We start from the raw sequence: 27,273 nt of genomic DNA on the forward strand, positions 1-27,273 counted from the left end.
GTGTTAGAAGAAGTTGAAACTTGCACTGTCAGTGAACTGCACTGAACGTTCCCTTAAACAGCATGTGTTTGGAGGATTGTATTCTTTGCAGGAGGGGGGGTGGCAATGGGGTTTGTGGGGAGTGGGAGCAGGCCAGTAGGGAACATAGTTCCACTACTTCTTATCGTACACTTCGAACTTACAGGAACAATGGCTGCATGAAGAGAAGCAGGTTTGTACGAAAAATACATTGCCAAGTCGGCAGCAGTGAGAGTACAGTGGGGGAATGATCAGTGGGGCGGGGTGTTAGGAGCTGAGAGAGAGATTGGAAGAGACTCTGTGGGTAAGCAGATTGGGCAGGCAGAAGGTCAGAGTAATAATTGTGTTTAGCTGTAAGAAGGGCCTCATCATAAAGAGAGTGATAGGAAGAAAAGGAGAGAGAATCAGACTTAGCATTGGACTTGCAACAGCGACGCTCGAGATGGCGAAGAACTCTTTGCATTGATCAGAGATGGGAAGAAAGCCAGAGTGATGGGGTTTGTGAGAGGGGGAGAAAGAGGATGCAGGATAAATGGTATCAAGTGACGAGAGAAGAGATGAAGAGAGAGAAATTGCGGCATCATCAGCTAAAAGGGCAGAGAATGTGGAATGAGAGGGAAGAGTAGAAATGCAGGATAAGTAGAGGGATATTAAAAGCATGAAGATCGCGATGGAAATAGGTGGATGCCTCCAAACCAGCTAAGGGAGGTGAAGTAGGAGGAGGGACAGCAGAGAACGAGAGAAGAAGATGATCAGGAGAATAGAGGGGTAGGGCAGAGACAGGAGAGCACCATAGGAGACGAGTATAAGTTCCAGACTGGAGCAATAAGCATGGGATGCAGGTGTGAGAAGAGCAGAGAGAATCAGGGATAGCAAGAAGTGGAAGTGTAGAATGGATAGAGGAGATTGAAATCTCCCAGCAGTACAAGTGAGATGGAAGAAGGTAGAACAGTGGAGAGTAAGGCCTCAATAGCCTCACAGAAAGTAGCAACTGAGCAGGGAGGGCGATAAACCAGTAAGAAAGTAAGAGAATAAAGTTTTAGAAATCTGGTTAAAGATGATTCAAAAGATGGAAAGGTGGGGAGAGAGGGTGGGGGAGAGGTAACAAAAGATGAAGAGTAAATAATGCCTGTGCCACCTCCACGTACCACAGCATGGGGAGTGTGCATAAAAGCAGTAGCAAACGTAGAAAGACAAGCAGGAATCGAGGTATTGGAAGAGGAGAGTCAAGTTTCCGTAATATACCAAAGATGAAGATTTAGTCTATTACAAATAACAACAGAGTGGGACTTGTTAAATAATGAACAAGTGCTCCAAAGGTCGAGGTTAACAGAAGTAGAGTAGGGGAACGAAGGAAGATAGGTAAGGTTAGAGGCGTGAGATGTGCAGTGAGTAGGAATAGAAAAAAACAGCATCATACATGATAAGAAGAGAAGGAAAAACAGATTGCAGAAGTAAACAAGTAGCCAGCACAAAAATGGAAAAGGGTCTGAAACCAGCCACTGAACGTGCTGGGTGCGCGTGTTCACAGAAGCCAGGGAGTCAAAATGTGCCCAGATTGAGTCAAGAGCCACGTTTCGCTGTGGGGGTTCGCCCAGTTGAGATGTGCATGAAGGCAGGGCCGAGGTCCGGCCAAAGTGGGCAAAGCCAAAGTATATGGTCATGGAAGCGAAAGTCCAGAGAGCATATGATCAGCCCTTGTAGCAGGGAACTGCAGAGTGCAGACTCAGTTAGATGGAAGACATTGCCCAGATCCATCTATGGTGCAAAGGTGTAAAGAGAAGTCAAATGCCACTACCGTTGCTGGCCCAACACAGATCCTGTCTCGGCTGTGATAGCAGCATACAGAGCTGTCCTGGCTTCACCGGGGGTATCACCCAGGCGCAATGTTGAGAGGGCAGAGTGCAATGAAACAGCAACAATGGGGAGTGGGCAAGGGTTGCAGTAGCAGGTAGCTGGTAGCAGGAACAGGATTTTGAGGAGCAAGTGGCCAGCCCCCACGCTGGGTGAGGGTGGTGCTGCAAGGTCAAATGAGCAGCATCTACAGCCTATGTCCGTGGAGCAGAACAGCAAAAGCTCAGGCGTCAATGATGCAGCAGATAGCCTGCCACAGGTGGAGGAGTAGCAAAGTAACTGCCCTGACTTCCCTGTGGGCCGTGAGCTGTGACCAAGAGTGATGATAGGAGGACAGGTGGGAGGGGGAGGACGTTAAGGCACCACTGTGTCTATCCACCTCTATCCTGCTCTGTAAGCCGTCTTGTAACACAACTGTAAAGTCTGATCAAGTATTCTTACATTGTTTAATCTAAGAAAAAGTAAAAAGAATTTCTTTCGCACAGTAGCATACCGAGGGAAACAAACATGACATAGGTCCCCCAACAAACATGCATTTTCTTTTGAATAAGGATGTGCTTTTGAAATGTATCTCCTTCAAATCCATGCATTAAGCAAATGTGCACATGAAGATGGCGAAGGGTTAGAACATATATGATGCACACTTTCAGATGTTCTTTGCAAAACAGATGCATCTATGTTCCTTTCACATGCTAACCCATCCCCTCACTTAAGTGGACACATTATCTGTGAATTGGCTCCATAATATAAATGAGAAAAAGAGAATAAAGCTACTGACAGACATACAGGCAGATCAATGTTTTGTTTCAGTCAACCTTATGTGTTTAATCACTTTTTACCTTGAACGTCAGGGTGCTTCATAAGAATCAATAATCCATATTTCATTGTTGTGGTTATCGTCTCTGTGCCACCAATAATGAAATCCATTACAGTTATGACCAAGTTCATTCTGTCAGACTTCGTTGATGTGTTTAGCTTTCCCCAAGGATTCAAAGAAATACAAAGTGTTAACAAAACAATATCATGTCAAAGATAGCATTGCAGTTGGAGACCAACATCAACGGTTTTTATTGTGAAATAATGATTTAATTCATGAAATGTGAAGCTTCTAAATTCAAACGGATGTATTATATCTGAGGAGTCATTAGCAAACCAGAATTGGTATGTCTAAATGGAAACAGTAATTGCTTAAAATCTCTAAACTGTTTCCAGTCATTGAACTTCAAGTGAATCCCAGGAGGTGCGCTGTCCAACTATTTTGGTATGTGGGCCTGAATAAATGTGTACATGTGTAGAATTGGTATACATCGCTTGGTAAAAAGTGGGGACGCGCAAGCAGTTTATAACGCAGGAGCACACGCCATTAATCCATAGGCGTTGGCGCCTTAAATGCTGCACATATAAAGAAAAGGAAAAACAGTCCAGCTTTACTCTTGCCACTGTATTTTGAGGCGGATGATTTATGGGACACCATAACGCCGGATGAGACGTACCGATGTCTTTGACCCCATGTACCACGCAACAGTGACCACGAAGCAACCATTGATGTCATGATAATTGCAATGATATATGTCTCACGTGGGTGGAAAGGCCAGAAGGCATAAGATCTGTCACGGACACAAAATGCAAGACGTTTTCCAAGTAATCTAGGACACGCATGCGCAACAGATATCATACATCAGTTGCCCAATGATTGCCACAACCCAATCTGCAATCAGACAATTGTAACAGGCCCCGCCTTGAAAAAGACAGAAGACGGTCGAAACACGTGTCGGCTTAGATTGGGCCTAAATTTTCACATTGTGATCAATAAACTGCATAATTTGCTCTAGTAAAAGGCAAAGATTGTGTTAAGACTTATTTGAGAACAAGACGTATCAATCTATATTTGAGTTTTGTATACCAATTCTACATATGTACACATTTATTCAAGCCCACGTACCAAACTAGTTGGACAGCGCACCTCCTGGGATTCACTTGCAGTTCAACTTTCTATCTGTACATTTTGAGTGACCTACTATCCTGCAGGATTGCACCAGTCCGTGTTCTTTCCATTCTGGTATTGTTTTTGATCTAATCTTATGAGCGCTCTTTTACCTGGCAACCCACTTTTTCGTGTTGTTTCCAGTCAGTGGGCCTCATTACGACCCGTGCGGTAACCATGGCGCTAGTAGCACCATGGTTGCCGCCGGTATTTTACCTATTCCGCCATAGTGAATGGTGGAATTACCGCCCCATTCCAAGGTTGGTGGGGCGGTAATTCCCCATTCACCATTGGCCCTTCCCCATTCCCATTTTTGCCCCCATAGGGCTCAATGGAAATGGGGAAGGCGGTAGTTACGGCACTGCAAATTGCAGTACCGTAATTACCTCCAAGGTCCCTTTGCGGGTCAAATCCTTAACGGCTGGTAAAACCAGCTGTTAAGGTAGGGACCCGCAAAGGGACCTCGTAATTAGGCGGTAAAGGGTTAACGGCGCCGCCACCTTTTACGGCGCTGTTAACCCCTTACCGCCTGGGTCGTAATGAGGCCCATTGTCTGTTATGCATAGTTGTTGGTTTACTTTTGATCAGACCACTCTCACTAATCCAACTTGTTTGTTTGGCCTTATCTATCTAGATTACAACATTTGCTAGCTTTTCCTGTAAAATCTCTCTTTTGTATTCCACAAACACATCTTACCACTATTTTCCCCAATTTGAGTTCAATACATAACTGAAACAGTTGATTGAGAATACATCATTTTCCCACTAGGTAAATCCTGGTCATTCGATAGTCATTGAAGTGACTGCAAGTGCATGCTCTGACCACAGAATGAAACAGACCTACCATTTCCAGGCATATAGGCATGGTGGAGTTAAAATCGAAGTGCTGCCCTGGTGAACCGCTCAATCAAATGTGATCCAGGGTGTGATCCAAGAGAACCCCTTAAACAACTGGGTGAACCCCTTGAAAGCAGTACACTGCAAGATTAATGTTGTTCAGTACTCCTTTATTTCATCTACATAGCTGTTAATATCTCCAACCGCCCTCCCTAGAATCTCTTCCACAAGCATAGCGATATCAGTCAGAGTGTCAGGGACCAGTACACCCCACAACACATCCCCCTACAATGAACAATGTACATTATTTACATACAATATTTCAACGATGTTGACATCTTGACAAGCTTAGTGGAGCCAAAACAATTTGCACCAGAGTGCCAGAGTGATTCAAGTAAATTATGAGTGCACAGTTGCCCTGCCACTGGTCTGGGCGTCAGAGACCTTTTGGCTAGCAGGTCGCATGGATTGGGAATGATGTGACACTATCTTGTGCAATTCACTGCTGGCATCATAGTCTGTCAAGTCACCATCAGTGTCGAATTTCACCAGAATCACACAGAACATACCTTCCAAAACCACTACATGTTTCTTAATGCCTACAAATGTTAGGACCTAGAAACCTTTCCTTTTGGCACTAGGGGTTCAACCTCGGGTTAGCTACAAGGACCATGATCCCCACCTTCTATTGTTGAGATTTTACTTTATGATCGTGATAGAATTGGTGTTGTTAACTTCTCAGGCTCTTTCTCCAGCTCACATAATTACGGCCACTACTAGGCTCTGGGCATTCCCTAACCAACTGGATGAAGGTAGCGTGCCAGGTTTTCTGCCTTTGGTTACAGAGTGAGTAGTCCAATAAGCCCAGACCATGTACTTCAACACATCCCCCATTAACAGGAAGATAAATGTTACTTTTAAGTTAATTATTTGTAATGTGCACCCATTCATTGCCCTGGGAGTGGTACACGTTGGTGCTGGTATGTCTTATGGCAGTGCTCTGCAGAAAATACCTCATTGCTTCTGAGGCAAACTGTCAGTAATATCTTGGCATGGAAAATCCTCCCTGAACAATACGTTTTTCAAAAACAATCATCTCAGTGGTGGTAGCTTTTCTCAAAGCCTTCTATTCAATACTGTGATAATCAGCATTGACCAGCTTGAATATGGCATTCCACCCCAATTCTTGGATAAGCCTAATTGCATCGACTACCTCTCTGACACATGGCGTGGATGGGGATGTGTTCAGACTAAGGTGAGCCTCCCTGTTGATTTTTGACATGTCACTCTTCACATATTCCACAGAAGACCTTACCAATATCTCTACAATGGTATCTATGCAACCTTTTCATTAACATTTACAAAGACCTAATACTGAGGTGCCGATTATAGGCCAAACACACCAAGGATTAACATAGGTTCTCTTGGGGAATAATCTTACTGTTCCACCGATACAAGGCCTGTCATTGTGCCAGCACATGCTTGCAAAGATTTATGCTATGGATTTGTGGTCTAAGCTGACTATGATTGTGTTGTCTCAGAGATAAATTATACAGTTCTGAACAGACCAAGCCACTGATAAGGCATCCTTTTCCACTACCAAATAGTTGAAGGTAAAACTCCAAACATTATGCCCAACTCATGATTGGGCCAGCCCGTAAAAGCAGCGGTAGTAGCGTTACCACTGCATGTTAGGACTCCCGCCCAACCTCGTGATGAAGCCCAATGGTTTAATAAAACGCGTCCCAGCTAGAACCAAGCAGGTAGTGCAACCAGCCAAACAGAACTATTCTATTTCAGCCATATCCATTTTATAGGTTGCAATAAATCTCCAAAAGTATTGGGAATGCAGGCCCAGGAGTCCTATACAGGAAGTTAACAGATGTTTTAAGGACTCTATCAGACCTTCCTTGTTACAGAACCTGCAGTTTGCCATGGCCAATGCAAGCAAGCTGTGTTTCATAAGGATCTCTCTAGTTGGAATAAATATTAGGAATTCACGCCTTATGTGTTTGGCCGAGTTGATAGTCAAGTAAGGTGCTAATACCGCAATGTTTTTGAAATCGAGATAATACAGTGACAGGTAATTGGGCATGATATCCAGAGTAAAAGCCCAGTCTGTGTAGTATAAGACTTTATTTACGTGACTTGGGTTTTGTGTAAAATCATTTGACCTCAATCCCAAGGAGTCCAGCAAGGCTTGACAATGTATAACATTCTCCTTAATAAAAAGATTACCTTCCTTTGCAGCCATGTTCTTTAAATCTACATACAGAGAGTTTTCCACCAGAGATATAATTTTACGAAAGAAAGATAAATATTTCCATTGGGAATTTGAGCAAGTGAATTCCCAGTTCATATCTCGTTGCTGCAGTGGGAAAAGAGCTCACAATACCCAGCAAAGGCCACCAAAGCGGGCCCTCAAAGAGGATTAAGCGATCAAAAATCCAAGTGGGATAGATCTCTATACTATAGAGCAATTTAGGTTGACCCTTCCCCTCATAGAATTTGATGTTTGGGATCAATGAGAACTTTCCAAAGCGGTAGTCAGTCTTCCTCATTTGACAATATACGAGGCACTTGCATGTGTTACCAGCCAATACTTAATTATGGATGTATTATCTTTAGCACCAATAAGAAAGCCTCTCTACCCTTTCCAGACCCTCCAAACCCACTTTCTAAACACATTTGTACCTCTTCCTCTCAAGACTAAAAACTTAGTTTTAGAAGTATTAACAGAGAGGCAGTGTGAATGTGCATACTTAGAAAAGGTAGCGATAACACATTGAAGGCTGATTGGTGTCTGATAAAAAAAAATAAAGTCGTCAGCATATGCCAACTAAATGGGATTACGCCCTTGCATTTTAGGTGGTTGGGGAGCAAACACTGCTGTATTCAGACTAGAAACAAGATTGCATAAATAAAGGTTAAGCAGGCAGGGAGCCAATATAAAACCCTGCCTGACACCTCTATATGTATGGACCTTCCAGGAAAGAGAATCTTTCTTTTCAAGTCTTATTTGAATACTCGATCCTTCATGCAACCCAACAATAAGGTGTTTAAGACAACTGGGTATTCCCCAACACTGTAGTTTGAATGACAACAATCCGTGGTTGACTGCGTTGAATGCCACATATACGTCAATGGAGGTTACGTACACCTCCCAGAAATCCTGCTCCAGGCCTCACTCAAAATAGATTTTAATAGGAAGCCATTAAGGGAAGACCCAATGACCTCCGAAAGCCGGTCTGCTATTTTGGAACTTACCCTCTAGATTGTTGCCAGCTTTCTATTTGCTCCAACAGCAAGGGCACAACGACCTTGCTGTCAGAGTTGAATATAGCTATGGGGTGTTAATTTGCTGTTTCAGAACATGCATCCTTTATAAATATTGGGACTATGCATGCTGTGGACCAGGACTCTGTAAATGTGCACAATGCCACCACGAAAATAAACAGAGCTCTAAGGACAGAGGCACAAGCCGTTGGGTTACCCCTAAACAACAACTTGGATAGACGATTTGGGCCAGATGGCCGGGATGAACTTATTTTCCCAATTATATATTCTAGATTCTCCTTCTTTACACACAACCTCCACCTCCTCCCTCCCTCATCTTGGGGAGGGTCTCTATATACACTGTGGGCAAGGTCACAGCAAAAATCCTCTGAAAACATGCAACCCACTGTACTTCAGAGACAGCATTGATCAATGGAGAGGCATGGGGAGTCTTCAAGTTATTTAATAGGTTACAAAAGGCTTGAATATTTTTGTTGTTCAAAACCTGAAGCATTACCTCGCCATCACGCTGCAATACTTGGGTGTTTATCCCTTTATACCAGTTACAATGTTTTTGATTCAAGACTTTACTTTTCAGGCTTATTTCAAGAAGGGACAAACCCTTCATTTTAGTCAATATTTGTAATTGCTTTCTCGGGTCTCTCTTGCGAGTTGCAATCTCCGAATTATAAGTGTGGTGGTGTCTCCTACAATAAACATGTGAAGTTCTGCTCTTGGTTGCCACTCCACTAGCCAACAAGTCTTACACAAAGTGGGTGAACCTGGGAACGGCCAAGGTTTCAAACAGCCAAAATTGAGATACCTCATTGAGATATTATCTAATTTTGAATTTACCCTCGTCACTGAAGAGGGATTCAACCGAATTCTATTTCAAGCCAAATTAATAAAGATACCCAAGACCATTCCCGGCAACTGTACGTTTGCAGGCTCACCCAAATTAATTAAGACTGATAGCGGGCGATGATCACTCAGTTCAACAGACAAAACCTTAAGTTAAGAACAGTTATTGAACATATAATGTGACTCACAAAGTTGTAATCCAAAAATGATTTGGCCTTCCCATTTGACCAAGTTGGTTGAAGAGACATATCCCCTTCAACTGCGCCATATAACGTATGCAAGTTCAAGCCCTACATGGTGCTCCCCCATCTATACCTGTGGTACTCTTTATCTTCTTTATTTTTAGGGGCTATGGTTTCCTCTTGTATGAAGTACATGTGGCATTTAAGATTGCCTGAAACTATAACGTGTCCTCCTGGATGAGCATTGCTCCAATCAGACAAACTGTCCAAGATGGTGCCTAAATCACCCATTTTCTTATGCCAGTGAACCTTTACTACCAGCAGGTCCAATGGTGATATGTCATAATTCGAAAATGGGCGGCTAACACCAAAACAGATGTCTCTAAAAGACACCATACAGAAATCGTTACTAGTTTTTATTTAGAAAAGATAGAAGATCACAATAGGGCCAACCATGGGTTCCTCATTTGGCTGACTAAGCAAATACCACATATCCATCTAGCACAGGGTAAGCAAACAACCACTTTTCCTGCAGTGAAACAATTTTCAACAACAAACCCACTGCCACATTTGATACCAGATGGTTGGGTATCTTGTGTTCAGGACAGATATTTTAATTGTCCTGCCCCCATAAAACTGTTCAGAGAATTGGCCTGCGTCCCCTTTGCCTCCCCTTCTAAGGGAGCCTTCCAACCAAGCCCAGTCATATTCCCTTTCTGACCTTGTGGCTGAATTATTCTCTGACACAAACTCTCAGGAATGCCCAGATCCCTTGTCCAGTGATACTATGATTTCAGAGGGCAACAGTAATCTATGGGCATCCTCACTTTGCTCTTGGTAGAATGAAAAATTGAACCCTAGTGCCTGAATACATTGCTTTTAATGTATTATACTATCAGTAATCATCTTAGATGCAACATAAATTACTCCTCTATCTGTACGAAACAGATCGATGAAATCAATTGGTTCAGATCAGATGAAGATAAGGTGTGCACTCAAGGTACCTCCCGAAAAAGCCAAATAAAATTAGTTTGATTTAAGATTAAAGTGTTGTTCTCTGGTAGTCAATTAGTACCCTATGAAAGGATTACATTTTTCTATCCTTCAGGTTAGTGGGCGGTGCTTCATCCTGATTTTTTATGGCTTTAGTGCCAACTGGACCGTTGATTATCTCTAATAACGGGAGAACCTGAGGAGTCACTGCCCTTACTCCCTCTCAATGTACTATGTACCTGTTGCACAGTTGATACACTCCCACTCACCAAGGATCCAGGATTAGCTGGAAACAACCTACCCTCTTTCGCCCCAAATGGTGCATAACCAAAAAGAGGGGAATTTTCAGTAGAGACCTGTCTATCGCTGTTACCACTTCTGTTGCCCCTGCCCATTTCTAGGGAACTTTTTGAAGGTGCCCCACTAGTGACAGACTGTAATTGAGTCACTAAAGGGGCTCTTTCTACTATTAAACAGTCAGGCAACAAACTCTCCTCGAACCAAGACAATCAATTTCTCGTCTCTCAGCATTACATGTTACCTTTACCAGAGACATTTTATGACATGCCACCCTTTCTTCAGGAACCCTTTTCAGGGCTACCGTCCCCACATGTTGCCCACTACATTTGTACTGAGCATTTTATTCCCAACATTAGGTATAACAGTAGCAACCTTTTACAAAATGGCTTTAACTGAAGGTTGTTTTAATAATGAGTCCACAAAGTTATTGGGGGCCTGTTTATTCTGATTATAAGGGGGCACTTTTTTTGATTTCCTTCCCACATTAATATTTATTTTTTTAAATAAAGGCATCCACCGAGGCTGACTCTAACACCGAGGCTGCATCAGCTCCATGGAGCCTCCTCTCCATGAGGCTCCTTCCTTTGCATTTTCTACTTTGTTGCAACGCCACAACAAGCAGGGGGCCTGCAACTCTCCGGATGCGTAGGCACTATGCTACATCCTCTGCGTAGCTGAAATTACAATAAGTCCAATAATGGCCCATCTGGGCTCGTGATTTCTGGCTGGGCCTTACCTTTCCAACATGGCCGTCACCACCTGCTCAGTGGATGTGCATCTGCAGCCTGGCCTGCTGGCCTGTGATTGGCCTGTGGAGGGCTTTTGAGAACCAACATGTGAATGCTGACCAATGCCTACACTAAGGCCCCTGTCTGAGCATGTTTAGGCCATCTAGGGCTCTGAGGGCCCCACCACCTCTGTGCTCCCCTGCAGCGCATCATGGAACAGTCACCAGGCATGCATCCTGTTATCCCACGAACTTGGGCCTCTGAAACATTCTCCACCCCTCAATAATAGTCATGGCTGGACATTGCTATCACTTTATCCACTAACCTAAACAGCTGTTGAACCAAGGTGTGCCTATGCCATTCTGCCTTCCTTGCCTTTACTCCGTCTTCTAACCCTGATGTGTTTTTTACATCTCTGCAGCTCATTTTACCTTGCATTCTGAGATTCAGGTGTAATTCGAATCCTTGTGTGTTTTTGACATTTAATATCTCTGCACCCCTTTAATATGTACAAAAGTGTTCTAATTGCAACTGCTTTCTTGCTTCCCTTGTCTACTAGGCTGTCTAGTGTGTTTGTGATGGTACTGTGCAGCCTCTGTATAGCTCCCTCCTATCCTCTGCCACCCCTTTGGCACTCACCATCTCTCCTATATTTTCTAACTGCTTTACTATCACCTATTGTCCCATGAAGTCTGGAAGAAAGAAGTTTAAAAAAGACATCCTAACCACTAACTCTGGCCTACCTATAGCAGACACCTAAGTCAGCGTAACTTCCAGACAGATTTTCACTGATATCCTCTTTTCTCTCCCCCCTCCTGATCTATGAACTCCTCATCTTATCTCCACTCTCTCTCCTCACACATATTCACCCATTAATGGTGGCACTAGATGAGAAGTACTCTTGGCGGGTTTCTCATCATCCCGGTGTATCATTAATGTCTGTCACAAAGGCACTTTCTTGGTTCAGGTTCCTCAACCCAACCTCCTTGCTGGCCGGCGCTTTCCAGCCCTCATCAACTTCCTTCCCACACCTGCTACTCCTTGTTCCTCTCTCTCTCTCTCTCTCTCTCTGTCCCCCTTCTCCGACTGGTGTACCATGCCCCTGTACACATCCTCAGAAAATCTTCAACATCAGTGACCTCTTGCATCTAGCCACACTTAATGGTCGCTCGGCTATCAAACACTCTGTCAACATCTGTCTCCTCCTTGAAGACCTTGACTTGATAAGTTGTGGTTAAATGTTAGCTCAGTCACTGCTTTTTACTCGCTTCTCCCTGATGGCTATAAGATCATCTTCATGCTGCACCATAAGCGCTCTGGTGGTGGAGTTGCCTGATCTTCCCTCAGTGGGCCCATCTTCCCTAATACCCACCCAACCTTACTCTTCCTTCGAGAGCCTGGTTTGCAAACTGGTCATCCCTCCTACTTCCTCACTGACCATTGCCACTAGGTACCGGACACCTGGCTCTACCACCCTGTTGCTCTCTGAATGGGCTGATTTCTCCTGCTCTCTCCTCTCATCCCCCTCTAAATTTCTTTTTCTGGGTCACTTCAACATCCACCTTGACTCCTCAATCATGGCATCCACTCTCTTCCGCAACCTCTGCACCTCGCTCTCGCTCTCCATTCTCCCCTCCGGTCCTACCCACTTGGCTGGACGCTCTCTTGATGCCATCATCCACCCTGATCTCTTGCTCTCCTACCCGCTCACCACCACACTCTCCTGGCCGGACCATCCTCTCCTCTCCTCTCACCTAGGCCCTCTCTGCCATCTGACTACACCTCCCCCAGCCCTGTCAACCTCGTTCATGAACATCCGGCCGACGTAACAAGTGTCAGCTTTTGCCTTCGTATCCACCTTTATCACCCCCTGTCCCCCGCTGCAGACTCTATCTCTGACTTCACTCTCAGCAACCTCCATCTTGCCATCAATAACACCTTTGACATGCTTCAGCCAGTCATGAGGATCTGCCTGAAACATGCCTCCAAGCGTAACACCTGGTACAACTTCAAACTTGCAGCCCTGAAATACAAATGCAGAGCTGCAGAACAGAAGTGGTAGACCTCAAACTCACCCTCTCACAAACTGGCCTGTCGCTTGCTCCCAAGCCAATACTGACTCTCCATTTGCTGCAAGAAAAGGGCCCAATTCCAGGCTCGGGTCTTTGGTACATCCAACAACTATGCTGAACTCTTTAAAATCTGCAAAGAACAAGCCAAGCCTTCTGCAGTCTCCACCTCACCACTTCCCTCTCAGGCCCTGTGCAATGCACTGGCCACACACTTCACTGCAAAATTTCAGGACATCCTGAGCACCCTTGCTTATCTTCCCTCCCTCCCCAAACCCACCCTCTTCCACCTATGGCGCCCCATCCCTGTCTTCCTTTCTCTACTCCTTCTCGCCTATCTCACCTGATGCTGGTCGTCCACTCCTTGAAGATCTCCTTCAAACAGGTCCCCCCCTGTTCTTACAGAAATATTAAGGACAATATTGGCTTTCTTGCCCCTGAACATGCCGATTTCTGCAATCACTCTTTTGCTATGGGGTAGTCCCCTCTTCCCTCAAGAACTCTCTTGTGTGCCATCTCCTGAAAAAAACTGCTGCAGACCTGACGTATCCGGATAACAACCCCCCCATCTCTCGGAGAAGCTGGTCCTCCCCCAACTGACCCAGCATACTGAGCTTGTTGGCTGCCCACACGACCATTAATCTGGATGTCTGCATCCAGAGGCACGGAAATTGCTCTTCTGAATACCTGTGAAGAACTGCTTGCATCTCTTGATTCTAATTCTCCTGCCGTTCTCCTTCTACTTGATATCTAAACTGCATTTGACATGGCCAACCACTCCATGATCCTAAATTGGATCGACAATACCCTCAGCATCTCGGAGCAGGCACTGGACTGGCAGACCTCCTTCCACAATAACCGTCCCTACCAGGTTATCCTGTGCTCTTTCTCATCTCCCACCTCTATCTCCACCTGTGGCAGCCCCCAGGGCTAAAACCTTTTTCACTGGCCCTTTAACATCTGTCTTTCCTTGCTTGCACACCTAATTTCTACCTACTCCCTTTAATTCCAGTGTTATGTAGATGACACACAACTCTTCTTCAAACTTCCCTCTCATCCTCTCCTTACCTCCTCCATCATTCCTGACTGCCTATTAGCCATCCAGTCCTGGTGTGCCTCCAACTATCTCTGCCTCAATGCCAGCAAGATTGAGATCCTTCCGATAGGGACTCCTGCTCCCTCTCTCTTCCCCTAACTCTGGCCACACTTTATGGGCTATCCCCTTCTGGACATTGCTAAGAAGGCCCACTTGCAACTCCACCTCCTCAAAGGAATACTTCCTTTCCTCATTTTTCCCCATAAACTCAATTTCTCCAGATCTCTGGTATGATATAATATGATATGATATGGCATTTGTAACGCGCCTATACAGAAGTGTTTCAAGGCGCGACGAGGCAGGGAGGGGGGAACAAGGGGAAGACAGACAACGATCCTAATAGGCCAGGTGTCATTCAGATCGCGCAAGTGCAGGGGTAGGGGGAAGCGAGAAAGTGCATGGGGAAGGGGAGCGGGGAAGTGCAAAACAAGGTAAGTAGAATTAAAATAAATAAATAAAGAGGGCCAGCTGGTGGCAAGGTAAGTGCAGACAAGTGCTGGGAATGGGGGGCTGTAGGGATACAGAGACAGTCCTGCAGTGCAGGGTTTGCCAGGGAGGCAGTGCAAGTGGAGAGCGGCTGGGCCCAGGACCAGGGTTGGTGAGAGTGGCCCAGTTGCAGATTCAGTGCAGTTTCACCGAAGAATTAGCAGGGGAGAGGGAGAGAGAAAGCAGAAGCAAAGAGGAAGGTTTTGAGGTGCTTCCGGAACCGGATATGGTTCTCCTCAAGTTTCAGGGAGGCAGGAAGGCTGTTCCAGAGGGAGGCCCCTGCCACGGAGAGAGATCTACCCCCAGCTCGTAGCTTCGAGAAGCGGCTGACCCTGAGGGAGTTGGAGACGGATGAGCGAAGGGCTTGGGAAGGAAGATATTTAGTATTTGGTATTCGCTAGGCTTAACTACTGCAATAGCCTCTTCCTTAATCTACCCTATTCCTCTCTATGCCCCCTCGAACTAATCCAGAAAAGGGCTGCAAGACTTATCCTTGGCCTCAGGCCCAGAGACCACATCTCTTCAGCCTTAAAAACTGTCATCTGGCTCCCTGTTGCGGCAAGGATCAAATTAAAATCCCTCTGCATCATCCATAAGGCTGTCTGGGGTCTTGGACCACGCTGTCTACAACTGGCTCTCACTAAATACACTCCCTCCAGATATTTACGGTCCTCCGTCACCAACTCTCTGCATGTCAATATATTTGCTAAACAGCGAGTTGGCGGATGATCTATTTTCTCAGATGGCTCCCTCCAATGGAATAGCCCCGCCACCCTGCTTTTCATCTTGAGCTGGATCTCCTCAAACTACGGAAGATCCTCAAGAATCATCTTTTCACCTCCTCCTTCCCATCCCTCCTTCGCTAAAACCTCACAGTTGCTGATATTGGTGACAAGGGCCTTTATGTGTCCACCTGGGTCCTGGCCTCCCACCCCAATTGCTTTGAGCCTCAGCCCACTCCCAGCACTTGCATTAGGCACCCACTGACATGTGCTACCACAGGCCTGCACTTACTTGTTGGCAGTTGATCATTCACACTACGTGATCTCTGCCAGTCACTTAACAGTTGCAACTTATTCCCGAGCTCTATCCTCCTTGTTAACCTACCCCCTTCTTCATCCCTCTCTCTCTGCCCTTGCACGCTCTGAATGATCACAAGGCCTAGTAGGACCGCCTCTCTCTTTCATTGTTATATTTGCCTTTCATTGCCATGTCCCCTCCCTGTTGCCCTGTGGGCGCTTTCAAACACAATTCACTTGATGTATAAGCACCTTACAAATGCAGAATAAATAAATAAAATCCTCCCCCAACCTCTAGAAGTTGCTTCCAATTGAGTGATCTTTGTAAGAGCACTAAATTCTAAGGGGGTCTCTGTTAGGGAGAATTCTCATTCTATGGCTAATTTCCCTCACCTAGAGAGTCCCCCAGCAGCTTTGCTGTATTTCGGGAGTATATTTTTTCCACTTGGTAAGAGTGTGCCTCTTTTTCCCACTCTTACCTGTGTTTTGTCATGTGCATTTCTACTTGTTGTGTGATCTTGGACTCTGGAGCACACCGCTCCATGAGCCCAACTTGTTGTGTGTGTTACACAGCACCTACAGTGCAGTAACACAGGTTTGTCTCTAAGGCTTCCCAATGACTCCTTTTCCTGGGGCTGACTACTGTCCCCCAGAATCAGGTAAGGTTGCCATTAACTTTACATAGTCACTTTTAACTACAGACCCAGTACAACCCATCTTACATGGTGTACTGGAAAAGGGTTAAATCCTACCCCCTTGTTGTCTGTGCCGCTCTGAGCTTTGTTTTGCTCTTTTAAGGGCCTCATTACATGGTAGGCGGTAACCATGGCGCTATTAGCGACATGGTTGCCGCCAGTGTTTTACCGTGTCCGCCTTGGTGGATGGCGGAATTACCACCCTACTCCAAGGTGAGCGGGGGCGGTAATCCCCCATTCACTAAGGCACTTCCCCATTCCCATTTTTGCCCCCATAGGGCTCAATGGGAATGGGGAAGGAGGTAATTACGGTACCGCAAATTGTGGTACCCTAATTAGCACCAAGGTCCCTTAGCGGGCCCGTTCCAGGTCGGGTCCCGCAAAGGGACCTCGTAGTAAGGCGGTAAGGTTTTACCGGTACCGGTGCCCTTACAGGTACCGGTAAACCCTTACCGCCTACCCTGTATTGAGGCCCTTAGACTTGGCTGGTGGCAGTGGTATCTACCCTAACTTTTCTACCGCGATTATACTACATAAACGTGGTATTGTTTTAGGCTACTATATTAGCCTTGAACATAAACCCGCTTGACCAAATACTTTTTCTTTTTGCTCCGGTTGGGTTTAATCACCATTTCTTTTTGTTAAAGTCCTTCTTGTGTTTTACTTTGCGCGGCAAACCATTTTTGCCTTCTTTGTTCACTGTCTTTTGGCAGGCTTCTGACAAAAATCCCTCCTCTGGGCGCCTGGGTGTCTAGGTGGGCTGAATGTGAGGGAGGGGTGTAGTCACCCCCTGCACAGGGTATCCTAGGAAACCCAAGTTGCACTTTGCCATGATTGGCTGAGGTGGTTGTCCCGGCTGGACAACCCCCCTGCTGCGTGATTTACAGCCAGGCTGTGTGAATGGGGGATTTCCGCATAAAAGGCAGGACTCTTGGGCTGGAAGGCAGAATTGTCACTGGAACTACAAGGAACCGGAGAGAAGCGGAGAAGAAGACGGCTGCTGCAACTACCCCGTCCCGGTGAAGCCCTGCTGCAGTCCTGAGCTATCTACCCTTCGACGACCAGAGAAGATCCAGTCCGGAGTCTTCTTCCCTTGAGCCTGGTGGGGTCAACCAGCTCATCTTCCACAGCCAGAGGAACCTCTTTGTGGTCGAAATCATTGCACCCTGCTATAGTGGTCCGGATAGCCATCTGAAGAGTCTCTCTTATTTTAAAGGAGTGCACCTTTTATTCACCGTCGCTGCTGCTGGCCTCATCCCTGAGTGGTGCAGACCCCTCCAGACGTCCTCCTTCTCGTCTCCACGACCGAAGCACCAGGAACCGTGGGTCTGCAGGAAACTACCAGGAACAACTGCCGTGGCACCAGCTTCTTCATTGAATAAGGTACTTTTTCTGCTGCGAGGAACTAGGGTGAATCCCTTTTCTCCTCATCCAAGGCTTGCCCTTGTCTTCCTTCCCTCTTATAACTTTTGCTTCCTCTGTTAACAATATCCAAGTACTCCTGGCAATGTTGAACCTTAAACTGTCTGACTGTGTGATCCTCGACAACAGGAACCCGGTTCCACTTGACAATTGCTCCCGCCTATTGACTTTTGTATTTCTGTCAGCAAGTGTTCTCTGTTTCTGTCTGCCTTGATAAAAGTATTGCCTATGATTTTTGCCCCCAACTCTCTCTGGTTAGTCCAGTGTGTTTTGCCCCGGTAACATTTCTTTCCGCGGATGCGCATTTCTTTAATATGACCGAACTGTTAAAAAGTGATCGCATACGTATTCCCGCTAATGCATTTTGTTTCACAACAACGGTCTGCCAAAACATAAGGTACTAACCTTGAGTTATTCTGTGCCAAGAGAATTGGTTGGTTGTAGTGTATTTTACGTGTGATTTTGTATTTATAGAAGTGTTGTGTTTTACAGATGGTTTAAAAATAAATGTACTTATATTTTTTACCCGTAACCTTGAGTCAGTGTTTGCATGAGTCACAGTAATTGTGGTCCCTTTGTGTAATCTCTGTTACTGCTCATATACTCTTGAGATAAAACAAAGGGGGGTCTAGGAATCTCTCTACCAGCATGAACACTGCCCAATGACCTGTTCTTGGTTGAATAACCCCTGGGAGAGACTCTACCAAATCTTTAGCTCACTGTCCCTTTCACAGAGAAGAAATGTCCCCGCATATCAGCCTTTGTCCTACCCAGGGGCAGTCCAGCGCCGAAATGCTAGGCAATTCTCCTCTGAACAAGAGTACCATCAGTAACCCCATACACGTGTTTAAGCCTTGTTTTGGCATCATCAGTGAGGGGAAACTGTTGCCTCTCTAAGAACAGTGAGCAAGGGGTTCACGTCTGGATCACCCTGTTAACTTAGGGTGAAACCCAAAGTTAATTTATGCAAAACAAAGGTGGGTCTGGGAATCTCTCTACCAGCACAAACACAGCCCAGTGATCTGTTCTTGGGTGAATAACCCCTGGGAGAGACTCTACCAAGTCTTTAGTTCACTGTCCCTTTCACAGAGAAGACATTTGCCCGCATATCAGCCTTTGTCCTGCCTAGGGGCAGTCCAGTGCCAAAATGCTAGGCAATTCTCCTCTGTACAAGAGTACCATCAGTAACCCCATACACGTGTTTCAGCCTTGTTGGGCATCATCAGTGAGGTGAAACTGTTGCCTCTCTAAGAACAGTGAGCAAGGGGTCCACGTCTGGATCACCTTGTTAACTTAGGGTGAAACCCAAAGTTAATTTATGCAAAACTAAGGGGGGTCTGGGAATCTCTCTACCAGCACGAACATAGCCCAATGACCTGTTCTTGGGTGAATAACCCCTGGGAGAGACTCTACCAAGTCTTTAGCTCACTGTCCCTTTCACAGAGAAGAAATTTCCCCGCATATCAGCCTTTGTCCTGCCCAGGGGCAGTCCAGCGCCGAAATGCTAGTCAATTCTCCTCTGAACAAGAATACCATCAGTAACCCCATACACATGTTTCAGCCTTGTTGGGCATCAGTGAGGTGAAACTGTTGCCTCTATAAAAAAACAGTGAGCAAAGGGTCCACGTCTGGATCACCCTGTTAACTTAGGGTGAAACCCAAAGTTAATTTATGCAAAACAAAGGGGGGGTCTGGGTGAAGGGGCCCCTGAGGGACCCTCGAATGTGGAAACAAGGCACAGTCACCACACACGAATAGATACGCCAAACACGAGGTTCCGTTCCCAAAATCTAGGGTTTATTGCAGTACAAAATAGTCCCAATTGGCCAAGTGGTCTCACGCCCCACGACGTGTGTCTAAACAGACCTCAGGGGACGTGAGCCACGAACGAACGTACATCAGTTACATATATACAAAAGGAGCACCTTACAATCAGCAATGACACAGTATGACACATTTGATACCTCCCCCAATTAATTTCCCTTTGAATTAGAGGCGATGATTTTATTTTATTTATTTTATTTATTTGTTACACGCCCAAACCCTCAGGTGTCACGGCGAGGAGATAAGATGCCTTAGGAATTAGTCATATTCATACATTACATTAGTTGCTTTACATGATATAGGTTACAAACATATTCATAAAATATACAGTGGCCTAAGTATTCACAGCAGTATCCGGTGGGAGGGGACCTATCTTTGGGTGCTAATATTGGTTGAATAGCCAGGTTTTTAGCTGTTTCTTAAAGATCGTGAAGGAGGATGCTTTTTTGATGGTGGTGGGTAGGGTGTTCCAGTGTTTGGGGGCTAGAGTGGTGAAGCTGCTGCCCCCTGCTCTTGCGGTTTTGAATCGGGGGGGGTCCAGGAGGAGTTTGTCATTGGATCTCAGTAGTCTTATATTAGTTTTAGGATGCAGAGTGTTGTTGAGGTAGATGGGTCCTTTTTTAGTGATGCATTTGTGGGTGATGCATAATGTTTTGAAAATGATGCGGGCTTTGATGGGGAGCCAGTGGGCATCTTTCCTGGTCTTGGATATATGGTCTGATTTTTTTATACCTAGCGCTGCCCTCAGGACTTTGTTTTGCAGAAGTTGCATTTTGGCTAGGTTGGTGTTGGAAGTGCCCAGTAGTAATACATTACAGTAGTCCAATTTCGATAGGACCAGTGCTCTGGCCAGGGTGAGGCAGTTAACTGGAGTCAGAAATTGGCGGCTGAGTGCAATTAATTTGGAGGTGTAGGCCGTGGAGGAGGAAAGTACATTGATCTGTTTAGTCATGGTCAGGCTAGCATCGAGGTACACGCCCAGTGTTTTTACTTGTTTTGATACTGGAATATTGGTGCCGTCGATGTTGATGGTTGAATATTCTGGCTGAAGGGTTGCTAATTTGGCTGGAGCTCCTACGATGAGGACTTCCGTCTTCTCATCGTTAAGACATAGGCTGTTTAATGCCATCCAGTTTTGTATGATGGCGTAAATTTTATTGATGGTTGAAGTGTCCTGGTCATAGTTGCCTGTAAGGGGTATAAGGATCTGAGTGTCATCCGCAAAATTTGTGTATATGACACCCATATCGTCGAGTGCTGAGAACAGGAGCTTGGTATATGCGTTATACAGCGTGGGGGAAAGGCAAGAGCCTTGGGGCACTCCTATGGGGACTGGGATGGGGTTGGCTGCTTCTTTGCCTATGGACACTCTGGAGGTGCGGTCAGTTAAGAATGATTTCACCCAAGCAGTGGCTGCCCCAGAGAAATTAAATTCACGGGCAAGTGAATTACAGAGTTTGTCATGGTCCACCAAGTCGAACGCAGCTGAGAGGTCCAACAGCAGGAGAATGCAGAGTTTCCCTGAATCTCTAATGGCATCCATCTGGATTTTGAGGTCCAAGAGAGCTGTTTCAGTACTATGGTTAGGCCTGAAGCCTGATTGTCCAGTGTGACAAATATGACACCTTAGACAAATATGACACCTTAGACCACCATATTTAGTAACAGGTTGCAATCTCCAGTTTTACAGACATCATTCTTTGTTTGCGAGAACACAGCATTTCTGTTTCTCATAGATAAGCTGTGCGTAGGAGACTGGTGCATACCAGGCCTCCCAATCTCTAAGTTTCGATTCTCGCTCTGGAGGTCAGCCCGCTCTCCGGGGCCTCACTGGGCTCAGAAAGGGGGGCCGTAAAGAAGAACATAATTCAACTCTTCAAATGCTACTTTTCGTACATTGCTATTCTTTCAAGAGACTTGCTGGCATTTATGTACTGATTAAATGCCTTACTCCCTGTCTTCAAGGATATATGAGGGAGGGAATCGGGCATTTCTGTCTGGCTCTCCAGTGTAATGTTTCAACATGTTTTCGTAGCCTTGGTCCATTGAAGCGAAATAATATCTACAGCAAAGCAGTTTTACATGAGGCAAAGAGGCAACGTTAAAGAGAACAGAGAGAACACAAAATGGCGATTCTAGTCATCTTAAAATGGCCACACTCTAGCTGGGCCAATAGCTACGTAATAACTAATGAGCATGTATTCTTAACACTTTAGATGAGGCGATTGGTCTTCGGCCAACCAATTATCCTACATCTCCTTCCACTCAATGGGTGTCCAGTTTTCCTGGACTGACATGGGAATCTCTCTACCAGCATGAACACAGCCCAATGACCTGTTCTGGGGTGAATAACCCCTGGGAGAGACTCTACCAAGTCTTTAGCTCACTGTCCCTTTCACAGAGAATAAATCTGCCCGCATATCAGCCTTTGTCCTACCCAGGGGCAGTCCAGCGCTGAAATGCTAGGCAATACTCCTCTGAACAACAGTACCATCAGTAACCCCATACACGTGTTTCAGCCTTGTTGGGCATCATCAGTGAGGAGAAACTGTTGCCTCTCTAAGAACAGTGATCAATGGCAGGACAAAGGCTGACATGCGGGGAAATTTCTTCTTTGTGAAAGGGACAGTTAGCTAAAGACTTGGTAGAGTCTCTCCCAGGGGTTATTCATGCAAGAACAGGTCATTGGGCTGTGTAGAGAGAATCCAAGACCCCCCTTTGTTTTACTCTTGAGATAAGCCTGGCTGCTCCGCTACTGCTACCACTTTAACATAATAGTACAGGCTTGTACCAAAGGTGAACTTGTATTACAACTTGGGGTCTTAATTGTGTGTAGTAGTCCCTAAGGCACTGCACGGGATTCTGCCCAACACTGGTGTCCAGCGGTGAGGATTTGGAAGTAGAGTGATTAAACTTAGAGTGCTGCTATTGCTTGGCTTCAACTAACCACAAGGCTAAAACACCACTAATTCTATTAGCTGAGAAATCATGTCAAATATGCAAAGCTACACTGAAGTGGGTCTCTTAAACTACACTGCTGAGGTTTTGAGAACCATTTGTAGGGAGAGGAGTCTCTCTGGTAAAGGAAACAAATCTGAACTGGTTGCAAAGTTAATGGGAAAACAAAGTCTGGAGAGTGGGTCAGAAGGGCCTACCCCTCCAGCAAATGTGGATACTGATGTTTCTGATTCTGAGAGTGTTGAGTTAGAAGAAGTAGATGAGTCCTTGTTAGGAAACCCTACAACTCCCTTACCTGCTCATTAAGCACAGCATCTGTCCACAGGTCCTACACTTACTCCTGAGTTCATTGCACTTGAGAAAATGAGACTTGAATTGGAAGTGTAACGTATTGATGCACAAACTGCTATGAAACATCAGGAATTAAGGCTCAGAGAAATGGAGCTGAATCATGAACTAGAAATGAAGAAATTGTCTTTAGAAAATACTTCTCTCCCAACGTCATCTAGGTCTTCCAGCCCTAAGAGACCCCGTATGCCAAAGGAAAGGATTGGTATGTATGAGAATAAACTTGATGTTTTGGATTGGTTAGCAATGTTTGAGTACAATCATGAGATTCAAGGTATCTCAGGGAATCAGTTGATTCCTTGGCTTTTCTCTATGCTTCCCCCTGTTGCAAGTGATGCTGTAATGGAGTTGGGGGAGGAGGATAAACAGGATTATGAGTGTGTGAAGCTAGCATTAAGAGCTGGGAAGACTCCTTCCCAGTATCTTAAGAGTTTTCGAACCCTCAAAAAGCATGATGGTCCCCTTGGGCTACCTGGGTGTGTGAATGTTTGAAAAACTTAGATGGTTGGGTTAAGGGTTACAGAGCGAAAACCTATGAAGGTTTGAGGAATCTTGTAATGTTGGAGTCTATTTCTGATGTCTGCTCTCCTGAGATTAGACATCACTTGGCTGATTCAAAGGAGATAGATCCTAAGAAGTTATCTAAGGCTGCTGACTTGTGGCTTGCCAACAGGGCTACTCGCAGGGATTCTGAGGCAACTCAGAAAAAGGATGAGGGAAAGCAGTCAAAGAAAGACAACAAAGAGAATTCAAATAATTTCAATCCAAAATGAGGGCCACAAACATAACCAGGGTAAGCCACAAGGAAAACCGAATCAGGCTAGTGTACCATCTGGTCCCAAACCAGATGGAGGTCAGACCAAACCCCCATTCAATAGAGCATTTGGTATATGCTGTGTTTGTGGGTTAACTGACCATGTGAACGGAGATCCCAGATGTAAGGGTAAACCTTCAGGGGTCCACACTGTCTCCTTAGCCTTCTCCCAGGTGGATGAAGTACCTATAGCCAGTGGAAACTTTCAGTTACTAGCTGATGAGCCCATGAGAGTCTCAGCTAGTGTTTCTTTAGTGTCCTTGGGTCTTTGGAAACAACATAACTTAGATGTCTATAATTCAATCCCAGATAATACTAAAGAGTATTAAAAAGATAGTGTTCTTGTAAATGGTCAGGAAACCCATGCCATCAGTGACGCTGGAGCCAGCATAACTGTGGTTGATGAATGTTTTTTCAAGGTGGAGGATGTTGCTAAGGCACCCAAACACCTAACCAAGTTAGCTTGAGGCCCTCTGCAAATGGTTCCCCAGCTACCAGCTCTCATCCAGTGCAATGACATGACTGTCAGAATACCTCCAAGTGTGCAAAATAATGTACATGGGAAAGTTGTGCTAGTATCCCCAGGGCCCCCAGCAGAAGGATGCAGGAGCTCACACGGTCTGCAAGGGAGAGAACTTTGAGAGGCTCTCCTGGGGACATGATAGAGGAAACTGTCACCCCATGTCCACAGGACTTACTTACTGCTATTGCAGGTCAGAAAGATACAAAGGGGAAACCCAAGTCTGCCAGCAAGAAACTAGCAAGCACTCCTGTGCCAAGAAGGACATCTCCAAGACTGTTCAAAGTCACATCAGTGACTCCTCCACCAGCTGAGGCTGAGTGTGAGGTTCAACCCTGTATGGTTCAACTAGATACTAGGGAATCAGATCTAGAAGAAGGTCTTACTCTAGTGGGATATCTTGACCCTGTTGACCATCTTGAGTTGAAGTCTTTACTGGCAGAATGTGGACCCAACAGGGCAGATTTCAGCAGAGAATAAAGAGAGTGCCCTAATCTTGAAGGCCTTCACCTACAGGCAGCTTCTCAGCTCAATGGGACTGAGTCTGGAAAGTATAGGTTGCACTGGGAAGATTGCCTCTTCTACAGTGAACCAACTGAGTCAACCCCTGCTGGAGACTGCAAAAGACTTGTAGTACCTCTAGTGAACGTACTCCAGCTTTTGCAGTTAGCCCACGAGATACCTTTGGCTGGTCACTTATGTTTTAAGAAGACCAAGGAAAGGCTCTCTTTTTACTTCTACCTGCCTAAAATGAGTTCAGAAGTAGACAAATTCTGCAGGAGCTGCCACACTTTCCAAACATCTGGCAAAAGTGGAGCCAAGAATCTGGCACCCCTGGGGCCTCTCCAAGTGGTGGGAGTTCCTTTTGAGAGGGTCGGGATTGACATTGTTGGTCCTCTTGACCCTCCCACATCTTTAGGAAACAGGTTTATCCTGGTTGTCGTGGATCATGCCATTAGGTATCCTGAAGCAATACCTATGAGAACTGTTACGGCTTTCGCTGTGGCAAAGGCCCTACTTGGTCTTTCTACCAGAGTACGTTTTCCTAAGGAGGTGATATCTGACAGGGGATCCAATTTTATGTCCCACTACATGCAAGCCATGTGGAAAACCTGTGGAGTCACCTACAAGTTCTCAACTGCCTACCATCCTCAAACCAATGGATTGGTAGAGAGGTTTAACAGAACTATGAAGAGCATGTTAGGTGCTTTAGAAGAACCCCTTAAAGAAAGTGGGACCTTCTACTGCCATGCTTTCTCTTTGCACATAGAGAAGTCCCTCAGGAGGGAGTAGGTTACAGTCCCTTTGAACTTCTCTATGGCCATCCAGTCAGGGGTCCATTGGCCCTGATTAAGGAGGGTTGTAGAGTGCTCCTTCCCCCAAGCCAGTCAAAGTGACTGACTATGTGATAGGTCTCCGGAGGAGAATGACCCACATGATGGCAGAGGCAAGTGATAACTTGAAGGCTTGTCAAGCTCTGGTCAAACATTGGCATGACCAGAAGGCTATAAATCATAGGGCACCTGGCGGGGTCCTGATTTACCCAGGTGGGTATACGTATCATAAACAAATAATCAGGATGAGGAGATCCAATACAGAGACACCAAAGTGCTGTGTGTGTGTTTATTATGTAATCACACAGGAAGTAGTTAGTGCCTCAACAATTTACTTTACATTTCTTCCGATAAGCACGAAAGATGGTTGAAACAAATGAACGGACAAAGTTAGTTATACAGTAGTAACACAAATAGGTGTCGGCCTCTGGAGTGTAGAGGTCAAAACTACATTGGGATACATGTTTCCTTACAGATCGAGGGGGTAAAAGAAACTGCTAGTACAGGAAAAACACGAGCCTGAGACTGGGGATGGTCTGAGGCGTGGCAAACAAAAAGTGCACACAACAATCTTTGAATATGACAAATACAAGGTAGTGATACAGTTGTGTCACGTAGTTCGACACAGGGTGTGACACAGGGTGTGTTTCGGCCAAAGAAAGTGGCTTGGTTGGAGCCTGTCTTTATGCTGGCCTTCGTCAGGAAAAGGTACCGGTGGCGGCGCTGTCCGTGATGTCTGTGGGTGAAACAGAACTGTTAGGATCTCGAGTGGTTGTTCATTAAGTACTAAAGGTATTTAATACGGGCCAATTGGTGCCCAGGTGATACATCACATGGTGTATCCAAAGGACAGCTTACCTACTGCTGAGGTAGCAGAGGATGCTGTCGGGAAATCCAAAATGAATGCAGAATAACCGGTGCAATACTGGCACTGGGTAGGTCGGCTGTAGTTTCCTAGAGGCCGACGTGGTTCAGAGTCTCACCGTACCGGAGTGGGCGGATATTGGACCCAGGTCTGGAAGGAGAGTAGAAAAACAGGTGTGTAGTAACCCATAATCGTGGGGATTCGAGAGTGCTGGATGGTGTTCGTGACCGGCACTAAGTCGGAGGCAATTGGTGGCTATTTTGTCAACCATGTCGAAATACCCTGTGGGCTCACGGGTCATGAGGAAGATCAAAAGTGACCCTGGTTATGGTGGACAAGCGAGGAGGTGCTGTTATTGCTCTAAAGACACTGGGTACTAATGTGAGCTCAGTGGTGGTGCCTGGAGTACAGCGTTGGTGGTGTAAATAATAACTCGAGTGAGGTGCACAAGTTGTGTATCTCGAAGGCTTAACTTGTAGTGCATCTCAAAAAAGCTTACCCAGCGCGGGGGTTAGTGCAAAGGTTACCGAACTGAGAGGAACGCCACTGGCTAATGGGACACACAGTGTTCCAAAATAAATACAGTTTGCCTTTTTGAAGGACCAGATAATGGCGGCTACTTGGAAACAGGAGCGAAGCCCTGGTGAGCTGGTGGATGGGTGCCACAAGTGAGACTGATCACTGCGTTGCGAGTGGGCAGGACGTGCTAGTGATATGACCCGGTGCGTGCTGCACGGCGTTCGAGTCGAGGAAAACTTACCGCGGTCGTGATGATAGGCTGCCGTGATGC

General features: G+C 45.7%; 1 protein-coding gene across 1 annotated transcript in view; it reads right to left on the minus strand.

Annotated features, from left to right (window-relative positions):
• Positions 1 to 27,273, minus strand: part of LOC138566778 (cytochrome P450 2G1-like) — a 687,553-nt gene that overhangs the window by 262,594 nt on the left and 397,686 nt on the right. The window contains exon 6 of the mRNA XM_069644429.1: positions 2,712 to 2,847. Within this exon, the coding sequence (XP_069500530.1) occupies positions 2,712 to 2,847 (136 nt within the window). The remainder of the gene's footprint in view (positions 1 to 2,711; positions 2,848 to 27,273) is intronic.

The sequence above is a fragment of the Ambystoma mexicanum genome, chromosome 2p, assembly GCF_040938575.1.
Source record: "Ambystoma mexicanum isolate Mex_15411 chromosome 2p, UKY_AmexF1_1, whole genome shotgun sequence".
In the NCBI taxonomy this organism is placed as follows: Eukaryota; Metazoa; Chordata; class Amphibia; order Caudata; family Ambystomatidae; genus Ambystoma; species Ambystoma mexicanum.